We start from the raw sequence: 21,170 nt of genomic DNA on the forward strand, positions 1-21,170 counted from the left end.
TTCAATTATCTAAATTTGTCCACCATCAAATATATATACCTTGTGAATACCTATTTTCTACCTATTGAAACTAATGAAGTGTCAACAGTTTTTCATTGAGAATACAGGATATTTATTGTCTTCCACATCTTAATTCCAAATAATGTTATTTATTTAGTAAGAAGTGTCTTTAAGAATTATTTCCCTTGGCTTTCCAGTGGTTTGAGGAAAACATTAAACTATTAAGTTTGTACAGCAGCTATAACAATAATAAAACCAGTCCTTTGTCCCTTACCATCTCTTAATGAAGTTGTTAAATTAGATCTTGCTTTTTTTTTTTTTTTTTTTTTTGAGACGGAGTCTCACTCTTTCACCCAGACTGGAGCGCAGTGGTGCTATCTTGTCTCACTGCAACCCCCGCCTCCTGGGTTCAAGCGATTCTCCCTCCTCAGTCTCCCAAATAGCTGGGACTATAGGCATGCACCACCACACTTGGCTAATTTTTATACTTTTATTAAAGACAGGGTTTCACCACGTTGGCCAGGCTGGTCTCGAACTCCTGACCTTAGGTGATCCAACCACTTCAGCCTCCCAGACTGCTGGGATTACAGGCATGAGCCACTGTGCCTGTCCTAGATCTTGCTTTTTTAAAAATAGAATATATATATATACACACACACACACACACACACATATATATATATACTAGAAAAGCTAAAGTAACTACTAGTTGTTGGAAAAATACCCACGAAACAGAAACAGCATAGTTCTGATATTACTTTCTCTATAGTCTTTTCATCACACCTCAGCAGTGAACAGTTACAACCAAATGCAGAAATGACTATCTTTCTTTACATTGTGAAATACATTTCTAAGATGTCTTCAGTTCAAGATCCATCTTTTGGTTCTCTTGCTGTGAATTCAGTACATATTTTTCCAATGTAATTTGACTGGACATCATGTTGAAACTGAAGGGTAGACATTTTAGTGGGTAAACTTGACTTATCCTTCTTGTACAAAAGGAACAAAAACACACCAGAAAATAGAGGTAGAAGATAAGTCATTGGGGTTATTCAGTGCTGTGTCCGTGAGCCAAACTCTGCATGAAATGCAGGATGTATAAAGCTACATGAAACATATTCCTTGGTCTTGGGAACTAGTTATTAATCTCATCTGGACCACAATACAGGAGTGCTATACTTCAGTGTAGAGCATATTCTAGAAATAATAAAGATCTAATGTTTTCTTTAGCATTTCTGCCTTTTCAGATATTCCATGGACATTCTTCTACTTTGCAGTATTCTTACTTTCACTTCACAGTCACCAGAGGTGACTGATAGGAACTGAAAATGAGCTTTGTGTGTATTCATAAAATTCCGGGGATTAGTAACATGAAATAAAAAGATTTATGTGAAGTGCAGGTTTTCATATGTGGCCTGAGCCCTCTCAAGGATGTGTCCTGTGGTGAGCAGAATACAAAAACAGCTAAAAGGCATATTCAGTTATCATACGTTCATAGGCCGCTTTGGAGTTCTTTTAACCTCTCTCTAGACCTTTATTTTCAGCCCCTACTGTCTAAAAGTCATATGAAATATGATCAAAAGAAGCAAAGGACATTAAGTATTTAGGTGATGGGATGAATTAGTCAAGACTGAATTTGCTGTAAGAAAAAACAGTGCATCCGTATTTTGTTATCAGGGTGCTCAGGCAGTTGTAATAGAAGCAGCAAAATGACAGGCTTATGCTTGGCTCAAATAAAATCGACGTTTCTTCTATAACATTTAAAAAGATTTATGAGGGACTTTGAACTAATATTTCCCTGGCCTTTAGGGAGCCAAGCATATGCCAATAGCTCCTTTAATGAAAGAGAGAGAGGGAGAGAGAATGAAAATATTCTTTTGATTTAAAAAATATATTTTAGCTTTTTAAAGTCTCTGATGCCTGAGAAAAGATACTGATTGCAGAAGTGACATATCTACTTTGAAGTACTGCCATTTGCCTCTCTTTTTCCAAATGTACCTGACACAATTTAAGCTCTCTCGACAGCACTTCAGGACTCCAGAGAGAGTTTTCCGCTTAACAAATGGTAACAATTTGTTTCTGACATTGTAACAAATTAATTGTTACATATCCATTTTGAACATTCTGCTAATGTTTATGATACAAAATGGCTTACTGTGATTATCAGGAGACAATTTGTTTTGTTCTCTTGTCCATACATATTTTGAAATAACATTTTGATGTAGGAAATATTTGAGAATATGGCTTAAAATTTTTTGTTATACAAGGTCAAGAGATCTGGAACATCATGGCCAACATGGTGAAACGCCTTCTCTACTAAAAGTACAAAAAATTAGCCTGGCATGGTGACGGGTGCCTGTAGTCCCAGCTATTCTGGAGTCTGAGGCAAGAGAATCACTTGAACCTGGGAGACAGAGGTTGCAGTGAGCCGAGATTGTGCCACTGCACTCCAGCCTGGTGACAGAGCGAGACTGTCAAAAAAAAAAAAAAAAAAAAAAAAGTTGTGTTATACCCAATTTTGGTATGTTGTAGTAACTATGAGAGAGAATTTTAAAAATATGTGCTTCTTAAAAGAAATGATTTTTTAAAGCTTGGAATAAATATAAAAATTCTAAAAAGCCAGATTGCATTAAAAATCTATCATTATGTTTTCGGTAAGATGGTTGTATCTGCAAATGTCTTGGTGAATTTCTATGAACTAAATTAAAGAAACTTTCTTTTACAACTTGAATTCATAATCAGTATTTATTTTATAGTTATTTTAGTCACTTGGTGTTAAAGTTATATTTTTATTTTTAAGAATGCCTTCAAATTTCTCAAGTGTATTTTAAGTATGCTCCAATTCTGTTAAAATGATTTGTATTTAATCATGTAGTAGAGTGTGCTGGTAGATGATCCCATCTTTGCCTTTTTATACTGTAGCTTTGAACAAACCTGTTTCATACATTCCTGGTTTATGTGTGTGTGTCATATGGTTTAAGCATTCACCAATTTAATTGTAATAATGTAAATATTTTCAGTCTTGTTTTTTTGCTTGTTTGTTTGTTTATGTTTGTTTGTTTTTGACAGTCTCACTCTGTCGCCCAAGCTGGAGTGCAGTGACTCCATCTCAGCTCCCCTGCAACCTCCACCTCCGGGGCTCGAGCAGTTCTCCTACCTCTGCCTCCTAAGTAGCTGAGACTACAGGTGCCCACCATCACACCCAGCTATTTTTTGTATTTTTAGTAGAGATGGGGCTTCCCCATGTTGGCCAGGCTTGTTTCCAACTCCTGACCTCAAGTGATCCTCCCACCTCAATCTCCCAAAGTGCTGGGATGACAGACGTGAGCCACCACACCCAGCCTAATGTAAAGATTTCTTTTTCTATATTACTTTATAAAGTTTTGTTTGTTCTTTCATTGTTTTTAAAGTAACAATATAGTAAAATATAAAAGAAAGTGTTTTTTGATGAGTTAATTTGTGTATAAGGGATTCTGTTCTCTTTAAAAGCCAGATGAATTCATTTAATTATAAAAAGCAAAGATACATATAAACACTAATTTTATAAAAACAAATCTACAGAATATCTGGTGTAACATAAGCTATTGCCATTTTTGCAGTTGTTATTTTTGTTTTAAGAACATTTCTCAATAACCATAATAATGAAAGCATCTGAAAATTGCTCTGGTCATGAGGAAGCATTTATGGCACCGGAACAGTATACCTGTTCTGGAATTCAAACTGCTATAGTTAATTGGTGCAATTTTACAAAATTTTATATGCTGTTTAAAGTTAAAAAATAACTTCATATGCCATATTGCTTCACTAAATAACACATAGTACTTGTTTAGCAACACAAAATGCCTTATTTATGCTGAAAATTCTTGGCAATTATAACAGCTTTCCCATGATATCCACAAGACATTAGAAAAATTATAATACATTCTTTATCACATTGACCAAGAACAAAACATGAAGTCTCAATTGTGTTTTTCTCATAAGTTTGAGATAATTTTATCTAATGAAGCACATTCCATTTTTTTCCTAGAGGACCAATCTTATCAACTGATTCTCTCTTCTTTAACTGTCTTTAAAAAGTTGTCTATCTAAGAATCAGTCTTAAGTAATGACTGTTTCTATTTTATTACTCATGTCTATGTCTGTATGTGGAAAGAGCATTTTATGCTGGTGCTACCATACTATGTTATAAAATTCCAACTGCAGCAAACATTTTGGCAGTCTGTGAACTCTCATCACTGTGAGTGATGTGATTAGGCAGAAAAATGCATAATTAAAAAGTAAGCTTCTATGATTAAGTCATGGAATTGAACGGATGTTATGATTAAGAGAATTCTACATGACTACCAATGAATAGCAGATTTTCACTAGTCATTGTTAAATATTGAAAATAAATAGTGTTCTCTTTTATGGACAGTAAAGGGATTCTCTCTAAGGAAGAGACATTTAAGCTGTAAGCAGGAAGGAGCCTAGCATGGGAAGAGCATCAGATCATCAAGGCAGAGGAAACAGGAAGAGCATAAAGGCTGGTTTGCAAGGAGTTGAAAGGTGGCCAATGTAGCTGGTGCGCAGTGAGTCAAGTGGGCCGCAATGGGAATGATGCTGGCAAGATCACAAACAGTATCCTAGTGTAGAAGGAATGTGTGGAAAATATAATGGTAAGTTAATATAAAGGAAAATTGAGGAAAGATCTTAAGCAGGAGGCTGACATACTCCAGGTCATACTTTGAAATAATTCCTTCAGCTGCTGAATTGATGTTGTGTGAGATAAGATAAAATATAGACAAATCTGTTTCCATGAAACACATATCTCAGTAACCACATTATTTTGGAGCAATACCTAAGAAATTATTTTCAAAAAATAGACAATTTTATTAAATACTAGTAAATAACTTGTGATTATAAATTCCTTTAAGAAAAACGCTATCTTATTTTCCTGAATTAGTTTCCTTAAGAGGCTAATTCTTTATACATTTATTGGCAATGTCTTCAGCTTTCCCTGTTTGGAATTTAATAGTTCTGAAGGTCTCAGGGTCTTCTATAACTCTTTCTCTGTTGTTTTTGATGTGGAAGTTTGTGTTTTTATTTTGAGTTTGGTGGAGAGTCATACTGATAATCCTCAACATTGTGTCATTAACAAAACAGAAGTTTCCAGATGAATACATTCAGTACAGGTCCAAGCTTGCCAGTGACTTTGTTGCATTCTGTTGTATGATGTACACAACAACAATTTCTTCTTCTACAAATTTAAGATTATAGTATAATACAGAAAGACTTTTGAATTATCTCTCCAGCACACTTACAAAAACACTCCTTACGAGTTACTCAGAAAGAAAAATAGGCTCACTTTTTAAAAGAGTTTTAGGAGGAAAACACAAAATTGTGTTGCAGCTAACCATTCATTGCCCACATTTCTCATTCTTCGAGCCAAAGCAGAAAATTATCATGATTCTGGTATTTCTCTGCAAGCTGGACATGGGGGAGGGTTTGAAGCTAATGAGCACTTTTGGATCTGTCTTAGTTGGTTGTTGAGACATGTTTTTCAATCGGATTATTTATTCAACAAATATTAACTGAGCACCTACTATGTGTCAGATATTGTGCTAGAGCATGGGCATGCAGAAATGAACAAAATACAAATTCTTTTCTTTTGATGGAATTTTGCTCTTGTTTCCCAGGCTGGATTGCAGTGGTGTGATCTCAGCTCACCGCAACCTCTGCCTCCTGGGTTCCAGCGATTCTCCTGCCTCAGCCTCCCACGTAGCTGTGATAACAGGCATGTGCCACCACACCTGGCTAATTTTGCATTTTTAGTAGAGACGGGATTTTTCCATGTTGGTAAGGCTGGTCTCAAACTCCTGACCTCAGGTTATCTGACTGCCTTGGCCTCTCAAAGTACTGGGATTACAGGTGTGAGCCACTGTGCCCAGTCACAAAATAATTCTTGACCTCACAGCTTTCATAGTTTGGTAAAGAGATTCAATAATAATAATAATAAAGTCAATAGTAAGATAAACAACACATTGGATCGTGATAAGTGTTATGGGAAAAGAAAACAATCATTTGGGTGGAAAGTTCAATTTTACAATAGATCAGCTTGTGTCAGACTAAACATGGCTGCAGATTCTACGCCACTCCCATTCAGTCTTCAACTCTTCCTCCCATCCCCTCTCCCAGCTGAATCTGAGCTGCCTGTGACTACTTTGATAATAAAATGTGGCAGAATTATGCAAGTTCTCAGCAGTTTGAGGCATGCTAGCTAAGGTGCCATACTTGCAAGGAAGAAACCATCCTGGACATCCAGCCCAGTCAAGCATTCAGATAACCGCAGACCTATTCACTTTCGGGCTGCATCTGCATGAACAATCCCAAGTGAAAGCTGCCTAGCTGACACCAATAAACCCATAAGATGTGAGAAATTATAATACATTTCTGCTTTAAGCTAGTACATTTGGGGATGGCTTGTGAGGCAGCAATGGATAACTCAACAAACACACACGAAAGAACAAATGAATGAATGAGTATTTTGAGCAAAGGTTTGAAGGCTGTGAGAGATCAAACCGTGTGAATATTTAGGGGAAGAGCATTTATGTTCATCAGTCCATTCATTACAAGATAAAATGAGGGTTTTAAGTGGATTTCCAGACATTATCTGAACAAGCAGAGTATATGCTATCAAAACCCCACAGGTGTATGGAATATGGAGTTCTAGTTTTTTTTTTTGTTGTTTGTTTTTTTTTTTCCTTCCAGGGATTGTTTTTCTACATCAGAAACATGTCTCTACCTGACTGTTCCCTCACCCTAGGGGCTTATTTATCACAGTCAGAAGAGTATGGTTCTACTCATAATAGAAGCAATTAACTTCTCCGCCTTAGGGAAACAAGTTTAATTAATCAAAACATTCTTGCTAAGTCATGTTGACCAGTACAGAATGTTCTGTAATTAGTAATATATTTCTAAAAAAAATTATCTGAATGTTAAATATTAATCTTAATAAACATTTTCATGATGGCATTTTAAAAATAAAAATGTCATCATTCTTCTGAAAAATTCATCATAAATAGGCTTTCACATACTCTGGCAGTATCTACTGTCAATAACCACTTGAGAAATTGCCTAACTATGATTACAGTTATTTCATATGCACTGTGGAGATCACACCAGGCAATGCATTGAAAGTCTTGGTGACCAGGTATGGTGGCTCTCCCCTGTAATCCCAACACTTTGGGAAGCTGAGGCAGGAGAATCCCTTGAGTCCTGGAGGTCGAGGCTACAGTGAGCTATGTTGCACCACTGCACTCCAGCCTGGGCACAGACTGAAGCCCTGTCGCTAAAATATAAAAATAAAAACAAACAAAGAAGTCTTGATATTGTTTCTGATGCCTTGGAACTGTTAAAAAAAAAAAAAAAAAAAAAAAGTCTGTCTTGTTGAGATAAATAGCTATAAACTGTATATGTTGTTTAAGCATTTGTCCAGATTTCTTAGAGTAATTCCTTCTTACCTCTTCTTATTACATGCATATCCTAGTTTATCAAATACTTTTAGAGGATTCAGGGCATCTCATGTGATTTTATAGAATACTGCATGGCTTGCATATCTTGCAGCATCAGAATCAACTGAAGAACTTGATAAAAACTCACAAGATTCTCAACAGAGGGGATCAAAAAATCTCTATTTTTGACAGCACCCCTGGTGGTTTTGATACCCATCCACAAATAAGTAACTACCAAAAAAATTAAAAGATATTATTAACTAGAAATATGATGGCAGACGTTTCAATTTTCACAGAAGGACTAAAAGACAAAAAAAAAAAAACTATGACAAAGTAGAACAAAAAGACAAAAAAGTCAAAATTGGAGAGAAAAGGTAAGCAACTTAGAAGATCAGACAAGGGACCGGGCGCGGTGGCTCAAGCCTGTAATCCCAACACTTTGGGAGGCCGAGACGGGCGGATCACGAGGTCAGGAGATCGAGACCATCCTGGCTAACACGGTGAAACCCCGTCTCTACTAAAAAATACAAAAAAAAAAAAAAAACAAAAACTAGCCGGGCGAGGTGGCGGGCGCCTGTAGTCCCAGCTACTCGGAGGCTGAGGCAGGAGAATGGCATAAACCCGGGAGGCGGAGCTTGCAGTGAGCTGAGAACCGGCCACTGCACTCCAGCCCGGGCGACAGAGCGAGACTCCGTCTCAAAAAAAAAAAAAAAAAAGAAGATCAGACAAGGAAAACCAACAACCACTATCAAATATAATCAGATTCAGCAAAAAATGTAGTGAAAATCCTCCTCCATTGTGTACTACAGGATACAAAAATGCCTTTGAATGCTGTGGATTTTTTCTTGTTTAAAGACATTTCTTTTTAAATTTATAACTGATTTGTTTAAGCAGAGTATTATAGCCATGACTACGATGTTTAAGATGAAAACCTGTCCTTTGAGTTTATTTTTGGTAATGCTCTTTTGTTCTTAAAGCTTCAAATATTTACTTTGACTCTATGCTCTGTTTAGGCCAGGACATATTTAAATAAGATGTTAATAAACATTTAACAATATTTAAGGATTATTTGAGCTATATTCTAAAAGGCTTTAAAAATAGAGATTATCAGGCCGGGCTTGGTGGCTCACACCTGTAATCCCAGCACTTTGGGAGGCCGAGGCGAGCATATCATGAGGTCAGGAGTTCAAGACCAGCCTGACCAATATGATGAAACCCTGTCTCTACTAAAAACACAAAAATTAGCCAGATATTGTGGTGCACACCTGTAGTTCCAGCTAATCAGGAGGCTGAGGCAGGAGAGTGGCTTGAAGTCGGGAGGCGGAGGTTGCAGTGAGCCAAGATTGTGCCGCTACACTATAGCCTGGGTGACAGAGGGAGATTCCTTATCAAAAAAAAAAATAGAGATTATCATGTCATTCATTAAAGAGTTAACTATTACAGAGTGTGTTTGCTAAACATTTCACAGTATAAAGTCTTCCTCAGAAGCCCAGTTTTGAAATATCCTTACTCATCTTTATGGCGTGTCATACTTTATGCCAAGAAGCTTTTTAGTCTACTATTCTTTGGATAACTTTGAACTCCAAGCCCACGGCCACTGATTCTGATATGCTGATGAACACTGCAATCCTGGCTACACCAACTGGACACTAAGGATATCACAATACTGGATGTTTTCATAGGATGTTTTCTGGAATTTTTCTAAAAGGTGCCAGAATTTCCTAATTTTATTTCTCACTGTTATATAGGCTCAAACAGAGTAGAGACCATATATATATATTTTTATCACTTCTGTATACACAGTGTATAGAAGAAATAGGTGCTCAAGAAACAGTCTCTGAATATTGATGTAGTGATTCTGTACCCCTACTGCTAGCTGGGCGTAGAAAAAAGGAGTGAACATGTGAAATAAACTTACTACAGTCAGGTCTTGATTTAACTGTTCTCTTATTTCTACCCAAGGGACATGTTTCCCTCAACGTTAGGATAAGAGAAAGTCAGGTTGGCCTCACTCCACTAATATTTGCATAGACACAAAAAGGTCTTAAGGCTAACTTAGAACTGTTCCAAGTTTTCAGAAAAAGTCCTCAATAAAAGCATTTGCTTTGAATTTAGCTGAAAGCACTTCTCGTTCCCCTTCTCTGATGATGACTTTTTCTAAGACACTTATCGTCCATGACCCCAATTGCTCTATTCCTCCTTTATTAATTTGGAGCACTCTGGGGGCACGAGCCAACATCAGGCCTCCTGTCTCTGCCATAGTGTGACCGTGGGGCAGCAGGAGGTAGTGGGGGCTGTAAGAGCTACAGAAAGGGAGGGATTCAGCCCCAGAAGCAAACTCAGTGAGTCCTACCAATCTACAGACTCAGGCCCTTAACTCTAGGAAACTGTTTTATATCAATTATTCAGTAATTTGCTAATCTTCATTTTCACTGCTTTATTGATGAATCTCATTATATTGGATTGTGGTGGTTGTTCTTCCTTGTCTGATCTTCTAAGTTGCTTATCTTTTCTCGCCAGTTTCCATCTTTTGTCTGTTTGTTCTACTTTGTCATAGATTTCTTTGTGTGTCTGTGTGTGTGTGTATGTTTTTAAGCTATGAAAATGTAAACTTCCGCTATATTTCCATTTAATAATAGCTTTTAATTTTATTACAGTTGCCTATTTAAAGCATCTATTTATTGTAGGAAAACACCGTTCTTGTCACATGACCAGGAAAGATTAGGCTAGCAGACACATATAAGGGTGATGAGTAGAATTCATTGAGAGAAAAGGAGAGAGAAAATATAACTCAGCAAAGTGAGATGGAGTCCTGATAAAAGGCTCCCCACTTTACCAAGTGAATCTCCTGGTTACCACAGAGGGACAGAAGAGGCCAGCCTCCCCACCCCTGACCCAAACTGGCGAGAACTTCCGAGGCCCAACTCCGTCCTCCCAATACTCAAGCCAGCTATTCTCTGGGGAGCCCTTTTTACTTGGTTGCCTCATATTCTTATTTTAGTTAGAAAGAAATACATCCATTTTGTTTAGAATGCAATATATTTTGTAATATTCTAAAGAAATATATAAATATATACATATATGTATTTATATATACACAAATATATATGTATATAAATAAATAAATATACACATATGTGTATATATATACATATGTATATATATATATATTTGGTGTGCCAGTGTGCCCTTTTAAAACTCTCTTCAGCTGCCTGCTTTATCTCTTATTTCTTGGAATTTCATTTGCTTATTATTTTCGGTTTCCGTCTTCCAAGTTGGAGACATTCCTCAAATACCTAGTGGTTGTCTCTTTCTAATTAAGAGTTATCAGTAGTATGGTAGACTAAATAGCAAGAAAATCTTTTTTGTTCCCAAACAATTGAAGTTTTGAAACAAATACGTTTGTGTATTTAAAATATAGGTGCAATTAAAATATAATTACTTATATATGTGCACATATATGTACACACTGATGTACTGTCAAGAGAGTAAGCAGAACCCTCAGAGGCCAAAAATAAAGGAGAAGTTCAGGGAACTAAGCAAGAAAGCACTGCAGGCAGCAGCAGGTCCTGGGTCATTTTCATATTCCTGGTTTCCTTGGGCTTCACATTGGGTGTCCTGGTAATATAGGTTAGGAAACAGAGGTGAGTTCAGCCCGAGACTGGAGGTCAAGTTAGAACACACAGCATAAAGGTCAGGACTCTAAAGGACTCCGTGAAAGGCTAAGCCAGGAAAACAAAATTAAACAAAGCAAAAAATTACAGAACAATAATAATAACAAAAGTTGTGTGTAAGGCAGAAAGGGAAAATTTACATCTTTTATACCTTGGGTGAGTTGAGGGGGAAACTATGTCTCCTGAGAATCTGGTACCACAGGCCAGCTCTCCTGTGAGTTGGCGATCTAAATTTCTGCTGCTTTCAGAAACTGAAAAACTCAAATCTAGAATTTAATTTAAAGGAAGTCACTATACATGTCAGAGGATTGGCATCCTATAGACCATATTCTCTAACAATAATGCAGTAAATATACGAACAGATAACATACAGAAAATTTAAAAAGCTTTCATATTTGAAAACCAAAATAAATAATCCAAGAAAAAAATGGCATATGTCAAAAAGAGATCTCAATAAACTTTAGAGAATACTTAAAACTGAACAAGAATGAAAAGTTTGCGTATCAGAACTTGTGGAATTCACTCAAATCAGAATTAGAAGGTAACTTTATGGGGTTAAATATTTTTATTAGAGAAAAGTTCAAAGACCAATGAGCTCAGCATCCATCTTTCCACACTAAAAAATTAGAAAATGTATAGGAAAATTTACCCCAAGAAAATAAAAATAAAGAAAACAATTAATCTAAAAATAGAAATTAATGAAACAAAGTAATCATACCAAAAAAAGTTTATTTGAAAAGAATAATCATGTTGGAAAACCTTCAGCTTTACTTAATATGATAGTCATTAGTGCTGTTTGCTAAGTTTTGTAGCTCCCTGTCTTCTGGAAAGACAGCAGAATTGCACTTTTTGGTCTTTGTATTTGAGAGGGAGGAAAGTGACTCTTTCTACCCAATGGGCTTAGAAATGGCGTGTACTACCTAGAGCCTAGAATACTTGATTGCCAAAGTGAGATTTCCCTGGTGTTTTTTTATTCTGATACCATGACTAGCAGTGTTCAAGACGATTTGCCTTTATCAACCTGAGTTTCTGAATGGCTATAATGGAAAGAGATCCCCACTATGAAGCTGGGAAGAAAATATTGTAGACTTACTGAAAAATAAAATGTGATGTTTAAAGTCATTGGAATTTTTATTTTATTTTATTTTTTAACTTTTTTTTGAGATGGAGTCTCGCTCTGTCACCCAGGCTGGAGTGCAGTGGCACGATCTCAGCTCACTGCAACTTCCACCTCCCGGGTTGAAGTGATTCTCCTGCCTTAGCCTCCTGAGTAGCTGGGATTACAGGCGAGCACCACCATGCTTGGCTAATTTTTGTATTTTTAGTAGAGATGGGGTTTCACCATGTTGGCCAAGCTGCTCCCAAATGCCTGACTTCATGATCCACTCGCCTCCGCCTCCCAAAGTTCTGGGATTACAGTCTTGAGCCACTGTGCCAGGCCTGTTTGTTTTAATAGCAAACATAAAGTATAAAACATAGGTTGTCCTGGCTGATGCTCTTTAAGAAGAGAGAAAGGAAGAAAAGAAAGACAGAGAGAGAAAGAGGGAAAATGAGAGAGAGAGGCCCACATAGAGAGAGACAGGGAGACAGAGAGAGAGAGAGAGAGAGAGAGAGAGAGAGAGAGAGAGAAAGGGGACAGATGGAGGGAAAGAAAAACCAAAAGGGAGGAGAGAGGGAGGAGAAGAGGGAGGAAGGAAAGAAGGAATGAAATAAAAAAGAAAGAATTAAAATCATTGGAGAAAACCAAAGGATATGTTCAGATGATGAATGCATTAAAAATATTATTTAAAATGTTATATACAACTTAATGAGAAAATTTATATCTTTTATGAAGTTTACATATGCTTATAGAAATTGAATTTAGCAAACAGACTTAAGAAGAAATAGAATACTTGAATCACTCTATAAACATCAGCAAATTAAATCAGCAGTTTAAATTCTTCCCATAAAATACACAAGTGGACTGGATGGTTTTACTGGTTGTTCTACCAAATAGTTACTGTGCAGGTAATTACAACTTTATGCAGACTCTCCCAGGGCATTGGAAAAAGGGATCACTTTACGAGGCTGGTATAAACTTCATTACAAAACAAGACAGCAAAAATTTGTTGTCAATGACATTCATTAACATATGGATGACCCTATAACTTCACCTATTATATTCTAACCTCTCCTTGTGTTCCTTTGTCTCTACCTCAATCTATCTTGCCACCACTGGTCTCTTAAATTTTCCTCAGATACTCTAGACACACACTTGCCTCAAGGTATTGACATTTAGTTTCCCTCTGTTTGAAACCTTCTCTCAGGAGTTGGAGACCAGCCTGGTCAACACAGTGAAACCCCATGTCTACTGAAAATACAAAAACTGGCTGGGTGTGGTGGCGGGCATCTGTAATCCTAGCTACTAGGGAGGCTGAGGCAGGAGCATCTTTTGAACCCAGGAGGCAGAGGCTGCAGTGAGCCAAGATCACACCATTGCACTCCAGCCTGGGCAACAAGAGCAAAACTCCATATCAAAAAAATAAATAAATAAATAAAAATAAAAACTAAAATTAAAAAATAAAAAGAAAAGAAACTTTCTCCCAGATAGCCTCTTGGATGGTCCCTTTGCCTCCTCCAGACCTTTTCACAAATGTCATCACAGTTATGCCTTCCCTAGCCTCTTTTTCCGAAGTTGAAACTGATATTCCAATACTACCTAGTCCCACCTCTTTGTTTAGAGTTCCTTCTTTGAACTTTTCACAATCTCAACTATATTTCTTCAGTATCTTGTTTATAATCTTGCTCGCACCTCTACAATGAGAGCAGAGATTTTCACTGATTTTGTTTACTTCTAAAGGCTCAGCAGTTAGCATAGTGTCTGACACCTGGTGAGTGCTCAATAACTATTGGATAAATTGATAAATGCAAAAGTATTGAACAAAGTTAGCATGACAAATTTAGCGATGTATTTTTAAAAACCCAGTGGCGCCATTGTTATTTTTTTTTTCTCGTGAATGCATGTTTAACTTACATTAGAAAAATTTATTGAAACGTCAGATAAAAAGAAGAAAAAAGAATTACTTTACCAGGTGGGAAGCATGTGATATAATTTAAAACAAGAGACCATATTTAACCAATAAAACAACAGCAAGCATTAAACTTAATGGTAAAAGCATAAGTATTATCTATAATATCAGGATCACAAAAGATACCTTTTCACATTATTTTTAATTTCCTCTCTGTATTTTATCCAATAGCATAAGACAATAAAAAGATAAATTAAAAGGCACACATATTGAAAAGAAAGAAATAAAGCTCAAAATTTTCACAGATGGTATGATTACCAACCTAAATTTAAAATAATCCACAAACTCAAAATAATTCATAGAATCAATGAAAGAATTTTAAAGTTTGTGAGTAAAAAAATAATATCTAAATTACATAAATAATTTATACAAATGGCAAAAGACCAATCAGAATCCCATTGAGTTAATTTGTATAATCAGACAAACTGTTTTTAAAATTGATTGGTAAAGTAAAAGGGCAATGACTAGCCATGACCTTCATGAAGAAAATGAATTGGTTGAGGCAATTTCCTCCACAAATCAAAACATACTATAAGGCAGTGTGGTATTGGCCCAGCTGTTACTGGAAAGGGGTCCCATCCAGACCCCAAGAGAGAGTTCTTGGATCTTGAGCAAGAAGAAATTCGGGGCGAGCCCATAGAGTAAAGTGAAAGGAAGTTTATTAAGAAAGTAAAGGGATAGAGAGTGGTTACTCTCCATAGACAGAGCAGAAGCTTGAGCTGCCTTATCAAGGATACTTACTGTTACTTCTTGATTATATGCTAAATAAGGGGTGGATAATTCATGAGTTTTTGGGGAAAGGGGTGAGCAATTCTTGGAACTGATCGTTCCTCCCCTTTTTAGACCATATAGGGTAACCTCATGACTGCCATGGCATTTGTAAACTGTCATAGCACTGGTGGGAATGCCTCAGAGCATGCTAATGCATTATAATTAGCATATAATGACCTGTGAGGATGACCAGAGGTCACTCTTGTTGCCATCTTGGTTTTGGTGGGTTTTAGCAGGCTTTCTTACTACACACTGTTTTATCAGCAAGGTCTTTATGATCTGTATTTTGCGCTGACCTACTCTCTCATCCTGTGGGTTAGAATGCCTAACCCACTGGATATGCAGTCCAGCAGGTCTCAGCCTTATTTTACCCGGCCCTTATTCAAGATGGAGTTGCTTTGGTTCAAACACCTCTGACACAGGGACGGAGAAATAGACTAATAGGACAGAATAGACAGCCATCAAACAGATCCATACCTCTCTAGACACTTGATAATGACAAAGATGACATAGGTCAGGAGAAAAGGAATCAGCTGTCTGGTAAATAATATTAGGAAAAATTTATCAATGAGTCAATTGTCAGTCTATTGTAAATCTCACTTCTCAACCTCTGCTCTGTCAATCACTTTTCCAGAATCCACAATTGCGTTGGCCTCTCTTCTTTGTTGTCTATCTCTCCTGGTCTTTTTCTTATTGGTTTAGGTTCTTTTCCCTTTATTTGTTTTGATGCAGTTTGTGGCGTGAGCAAAAGCAAAGGCATGTGTTTGACTTCACAGTGTTTAAATGGAAATAAATTAATCAATGTCTTTTTAAAAAGTATCTTTTTTAAAAAATAACATATCTTAACAGCTTCTATTTTCTTTGAAATTGTTGTATTAGTACAAGTCCATCTATAACTTCACTAATCTTTGGACAAATGCTAATGTTTCAGAGGGTGTGTTAAACATCTCATAATTCTTTTAATATTTGTTTTCATGTTAATGCTGAAGGCACAGTATTATTTCATTTTGGAAAGTATAACCAGAAAATGGATATGAGAAATACCTCTTTGTGTATATAGGTAGTGACTAGAACATGTAAATTCGGTATTCCCTATTTGAGCCATCAGTTCTGTTTGAGAATTAATGGGCCTATTTATATTATAATATCTAGCATTGAAAATGTTTCCTGTTCAAAATAATCTTTATCATTTTACTAGAGAGTTTCTCAAGAAAAAAATATCTTCTCCAGCACCAGCACTCCACTTACTATGCCTTCACGAATATTCATTTAATAGAGTGTTTTTTCATTTGCATTTCAGTGAAAAAGTGGTACTGGGGGCATAGGATCCGCAACCTTAAAGGGTGATTGTTGAGAACCTATCCGGGGCCCAGGGGCAGGGTTGCTATGGCAACTCTGCTGCTCAGCCAAGGCTGTTCCTCTCTGTGGGTGGAAAGAAGCTCCCCTGCCAGCAACTACGTGGGATCCTGGCAGCTGGAGAGAATACTGAAATAATGCGCTGCTTCCCCAGATGGGAGTTCTGAAAGTCTTCTTTAAAAACGGATAGGCAACTCAGGCTCTGTGGAAGAGTGCGGATAGTTAGGATCTAGCCCATTACAAGCGCGATATGTGTATGATGAAATACTTAAGATTTCTTCCTTTGAATAGAAGTTTCACGGAGCATGGAGTCTTAAGTTAAAAGATGCTAGCTTAACTTCACAGTAGTGCAAGTTTAGAGGAATTTGTATTTGCCATAAAGGTAATATGATTCTGAGAAATTTAAATAGTATCATTTAAATAGAGTAAAGAGACCTTACACTCATTTGGAAATGCACGTTATCTCAGGCTTGTCAATTTGGGTTGACCCAGTTTTAGAATTTATCCTGGGCTTTTCTTTCTAAATTTGAAAGCCAGTACTCAATTGAAGTTATACTTGATGCTCTGATGCAGCAACTCCAGTATCCCCCTTGCAGCTACAGAGCATAGTGTGGAGGCTAGAACTGGTCCATTTAAAGTAGAGTGGAGACAATGAGAAATAATTGAAACCGACCCTGAATTAATATTTAAATTAATCAGAAGTCCCCAGATGTGGTTTTGGTGGTCAGTCATGAGCTTACCGCTTTATCTGCTCCTGAGCTATTCTGATTCTGATTTAGTCTTTACTCAGTTATTAACTTTCGGCTCTAGAATCCAGCAAAGGCAGTTCCCACCCAGGCATTCAGTGTTTGAACTCTTTATATATGAACTTACTCTATTTTGAACAGTTTTGTGAAACATGTTCATCTATCTGGTTTTTATACTTCTGATTTTCTATAGTAGAAATATCCCACAACCACATCAAATGCTTCGAGAAGAGCGAAAGACAGAAATCACAGATGAATAGGATTTGAAATCATGAGACTATGTGGTATACTTGCCAAAAATAGGGATAGCTCTACTTTGGGCTGGCACCAAGTTTTTTATTATTATTTTTAAATAATCAGTGAGGTAGAAATTGTGGAACAACAAGAGACAAAATAGTTCAAAGATTTTTCTGCCACCCTGTTAATCTCCACCCAAAACTGTGTTCAGTGACATTCAGATACTACACACATTGGTTTTAGCCATCTGCTGGTGAAATCTCTTCCTATTACATGAAGTTTCAAGCTGTTCTAACCTTTTCTACTTCCCCACATTGTGTGTGTGTGTGTGTGTGCACGCGCGCGTGCGTGCACGTGTGGGGGATGTGTGTGTGGGTGTGTGTGATGTGTGTTGGGAGAGGAATGTTCAAGAAACAATTTTGCCTGCACAAACAACAGCTACTGAAATGGGAAGGTGTTCAGACTCCTTTTTTTAACCTCCTCTGGGGCAGATGGGATGGACTAGAATTCTCAAGAAGGCCAGTTCAGTGAGCAGCATTAAAAATAGCAGACTAGCTCAATCTCTCAATATAAACTTAGTTCTCACAGGAACTTTGCAATTATCATATGCTTCATATGTTGCTATATGCATCTATGCCTTCTAGATAAAGTGTTCACGGATCTTCCTATGACTTAAGCACAATAAGAATCCATTTTTAAATCCTGTTTGTCATTTGTTCCTGAAGAAAAAGGAAAAGTCATTAATTATCTGAGGGGCTTCAGCATTACAAAGACAGATTTGATCAAGAATTTTCATAAGGAGGAAATCTTTGGCATGAGGATATGTGTGTGTATCTGAGGCGTGGGGTGGCTAGAGGTGGGTTCATGTGGAACCTAGGTCATCCTTGCAAGTACCCTTAGCCTGTCAGCCCTCTTACCTAAATTCTCCTTTATCAGTTGCGGCTGTCGCATAATGCCTCATCAATATTTCCTCTTGCAAAACATGTACACTTAAGCATTTCTAGTTAATTTCTTAGAAGATATCTAGAAAAAGCCTAGGAAATTGTGACCTTTATGTTGAATATTTACCATCGTTTTCTGATGTCTCAGTTTAAATGGTTAAAGCTGTATTTTAATAAGTAAAAGTGATGAGACTTTAAAAAGCAAAAGTGACGACGATGGCCAAAGAATTTCTGACAACTACATGACAGTAAAGTAATAGTTCACATTAATAATAGTTAAATTAGGCCGGGTGCGGGGGCTTACACTTGTAATCCCAGCATGTGGGAGGCTGGGGTGGGTGGATCAGGGGTTTGAGACCAGCCTTGCCAACATGGCGAAACCCCGTCTCTACTAAAAATACAAAAATTAGCTGGTGATGCGTTTCAGTAGTCCCAGCTACTCGGGAGGCTGAGGCAAGAGAATCGCTTGAACCCAGGAGGCGGAGGCTGCAGTGAACTGAGATCGCACCACTGCAGTCCAGCCTGGGTGACAGAGTGAGACTCCATCCCCCACTCTCACCCCCCAAAAAATAATAAATTACATCTAATAATGACAGATAATATGTAGTGAGTAGTTACTCTATGTCAAGCACTATTTTTTTATTTAACTCATTTAATCCTCATGAGAACCGTATGAGAGAAATTCTCTTGTCACATTTTTAAAGATGATAAGCTCAAAAGAATAAATTTGGCAAAAACCACACAGTTTTCGGTGTGTCCAATGTGTTCTCGTTTGCTGTGCCAGCGTCTTTCTCATTTTTTTCAAACCATGCATGATACCAAGAAGTAGGTTGTCATTATGAGTCACTACTCAAATATCATATAGGAGTACTGAAGTCAAAAGAGTCAAAAGTAATTTCCCTTACTACATAACATGCATTCAGATATTGTCTCTTCCAGTCTCGGCCACTTTTAATATTTGCTGGTCAAAGTTCAGTAAGTTTTGAGGTCAGGAATTCAAGACCAGCCTGACCAACATGGTGAAACCCTGTCTCTACTAAAAATACAAAAAAAATTAGTGAGAAACGGAGGTGCGTGCCCTTAGTTCTAGCTACTTGAGAGTCTGAGGCAGGAGAATCTCTTGAACCTGGGAAGCAGAGATTGCAGTGAGCTGAGATTGTGCCTCTGCACTCCAACCTGGGCAACAGAGCCAGACTCTGTCTCAAAAAAGGAAAAAAACACTTCACTAAGTTGACTTCACAATATACTAACAGGCTTCAACTTACTGTCTGAAAAATTGGTTAATGAGTACAAAAACACATTTATGTAAAAAGAATAAATTCTAATATTCAAAAGCACAGTGAGGAAATTATAGTTAAAAATAATCTATTGTATATTTCAAAATAGCTAGAAGAGAAGAATCGTAATGTTCCTGATACAAAGAAAACATAAATATTTTAGGCGGTGGATATCCCAATTACCCCAATTTTATAATTATACATTATAAACATGTATCAAAATATCTCATGTATCCCCAAAACATGTACAACTATGACACATCAGTAAAAAAATCTGTTACAAAAAAAGAAAAATACAGATACACGGAGTGCAAAAGAATAAATACCATTGAAATGAAAACATAAGCATGTAACATTTGAGAGCAATAAATTCAAAATGGATTGCTACACATTCAAGTATGGTGAAGATGAATTATTATAGAAAATCTGGGTTGGGAAGGAAGGGCTTCTCTGGGTTTTGCAGTAGATGAGGAAGACATCAGTCATAGGAAACATTCTCTTATTTGTGGAGGATGGGTTTATAATTAAGGAATTTGATCTTAGTATCCTTCAACACACTCTAGGTCTTGATTTATATGTTTGACCTGGTATTATCAGTGCAAATATACTTTCCCATAGTGCTGAAGTTTGAAAACAAAATTTTAAACTAGATCAACAAAAATATGACTTTCTCCCTTTGTGATCTTTTACAGGGTGTTTTGAATGCTGTATCAAATGCCTGGGAGGCATTCCCTATGCTTCTCTGATTGCCACCATCCTGCTCTATGCGGGTGTTGCCCTGTTCTGTGGCTGCGGTCATGAAGCGCTTTCTGGAACTGTCAACATTCTGCAAACCTACTTTGAGATGGCAAGAACTGCTGGAGACACACTGGATGTTTTTACCATGTAAGTCACTCTAGTATTTCTTGTTATTTTTCAGTGTATATATTTACACTTCTGTGTGTTAAATAAGTGGGGCCTACAGTTAAATGAGGTGATGATATATATGAAACAACACTCTTAGGACATACATGATTCAGAAGGGTAATCATGATTCATAGTCACCTTTACAGTCAATAGAAGGCACATAGCACAGAGGCCGACTTAATCAGGGCTTAACCAATGCTTTAAATGTAAAGTTGTATTCAAAATTTGGTTACCATTAAGTGGAATTCTGGCACTTTTCTTGCTCTTCTAATTTGAACAGAGGCTGTTCTATTAGAATAATGCCAGGTACAAATCTGGCCCTTGCTACTAACTTTAGGAAAATCACCAAAGCTCCATGGGTGCTCCCACCTTTAAAAGAAATAAACTCAGCCCTGGGTATGGTATCTTACTGTTGCTGCCTCACAGAAATGATGTAAATATTGTGCAAAGTTCTTATTGTCTTCTGTAAAAGAGTAAATCATAAGAAATCGAGCAACATTTTTTTCAAACACCAATTATACTTTTCTCTCATAGAACGTAAAACTCCTAAGATCACTATATTATGATTATGTTAAAATAACTCTTTTAGAAAAGTAACTTAAACAGTCTGAAAATTAAAGTTTGCTGTTGAAATTTCAGCTCCTTATTGGAGAATGTAGGGAACAAAGGTTTGGGATTGAATTATAGAAACATTTATTTATAAA

The 21,170-nt window shown here is 36.9% G+C and overlaps 1 protein-coding gene across 3 annotated transcripts in view; it reads left to right on the forward strand.

Annotated features, from left to right (window-relative positions):
• The window catches only part of GPM6A (glycoprotein M6A), a 369,495-nt gene that overhangs the window by 280,978 nt on the left and 67,347 nt on the right, over positions 1 to 21,170 (forward strand). For 2 of the 3 annotated variants that reach the window (XM_010384077.1, XM_010384078.1), the window contains one exon: positions 20,253 to 20,445. The exons of the other annotated variant lie outside the window; for it this stretch is intronic. In XM_010384077.1, coding sequence (XP_010382379.1) covers positions 20,253 to 20,445 — 193 coding nt within the window. The remainder of the gene's footprint in view (positions 1 to 20,252; positions 20,446 to 21,170) is intronic. 3 annotated transcript variants of the gene reach the window in all.

This window comes from Rhinopithecus roxellana, chromosome 2, assembly GCF_007565055.1.
Source record: "Rhinopithecus roxellana isolate Shanxi Qingling chromosome 2, ASM756505v1, whole genome shotgun sequence".
Classification (NCBI taxonomy): Eukaryota; Metazoa; Chordata; class Mammalia; order Primates; family Cercopithecidae; genus Rhinopithecus; species Rhinopithecus roxellana.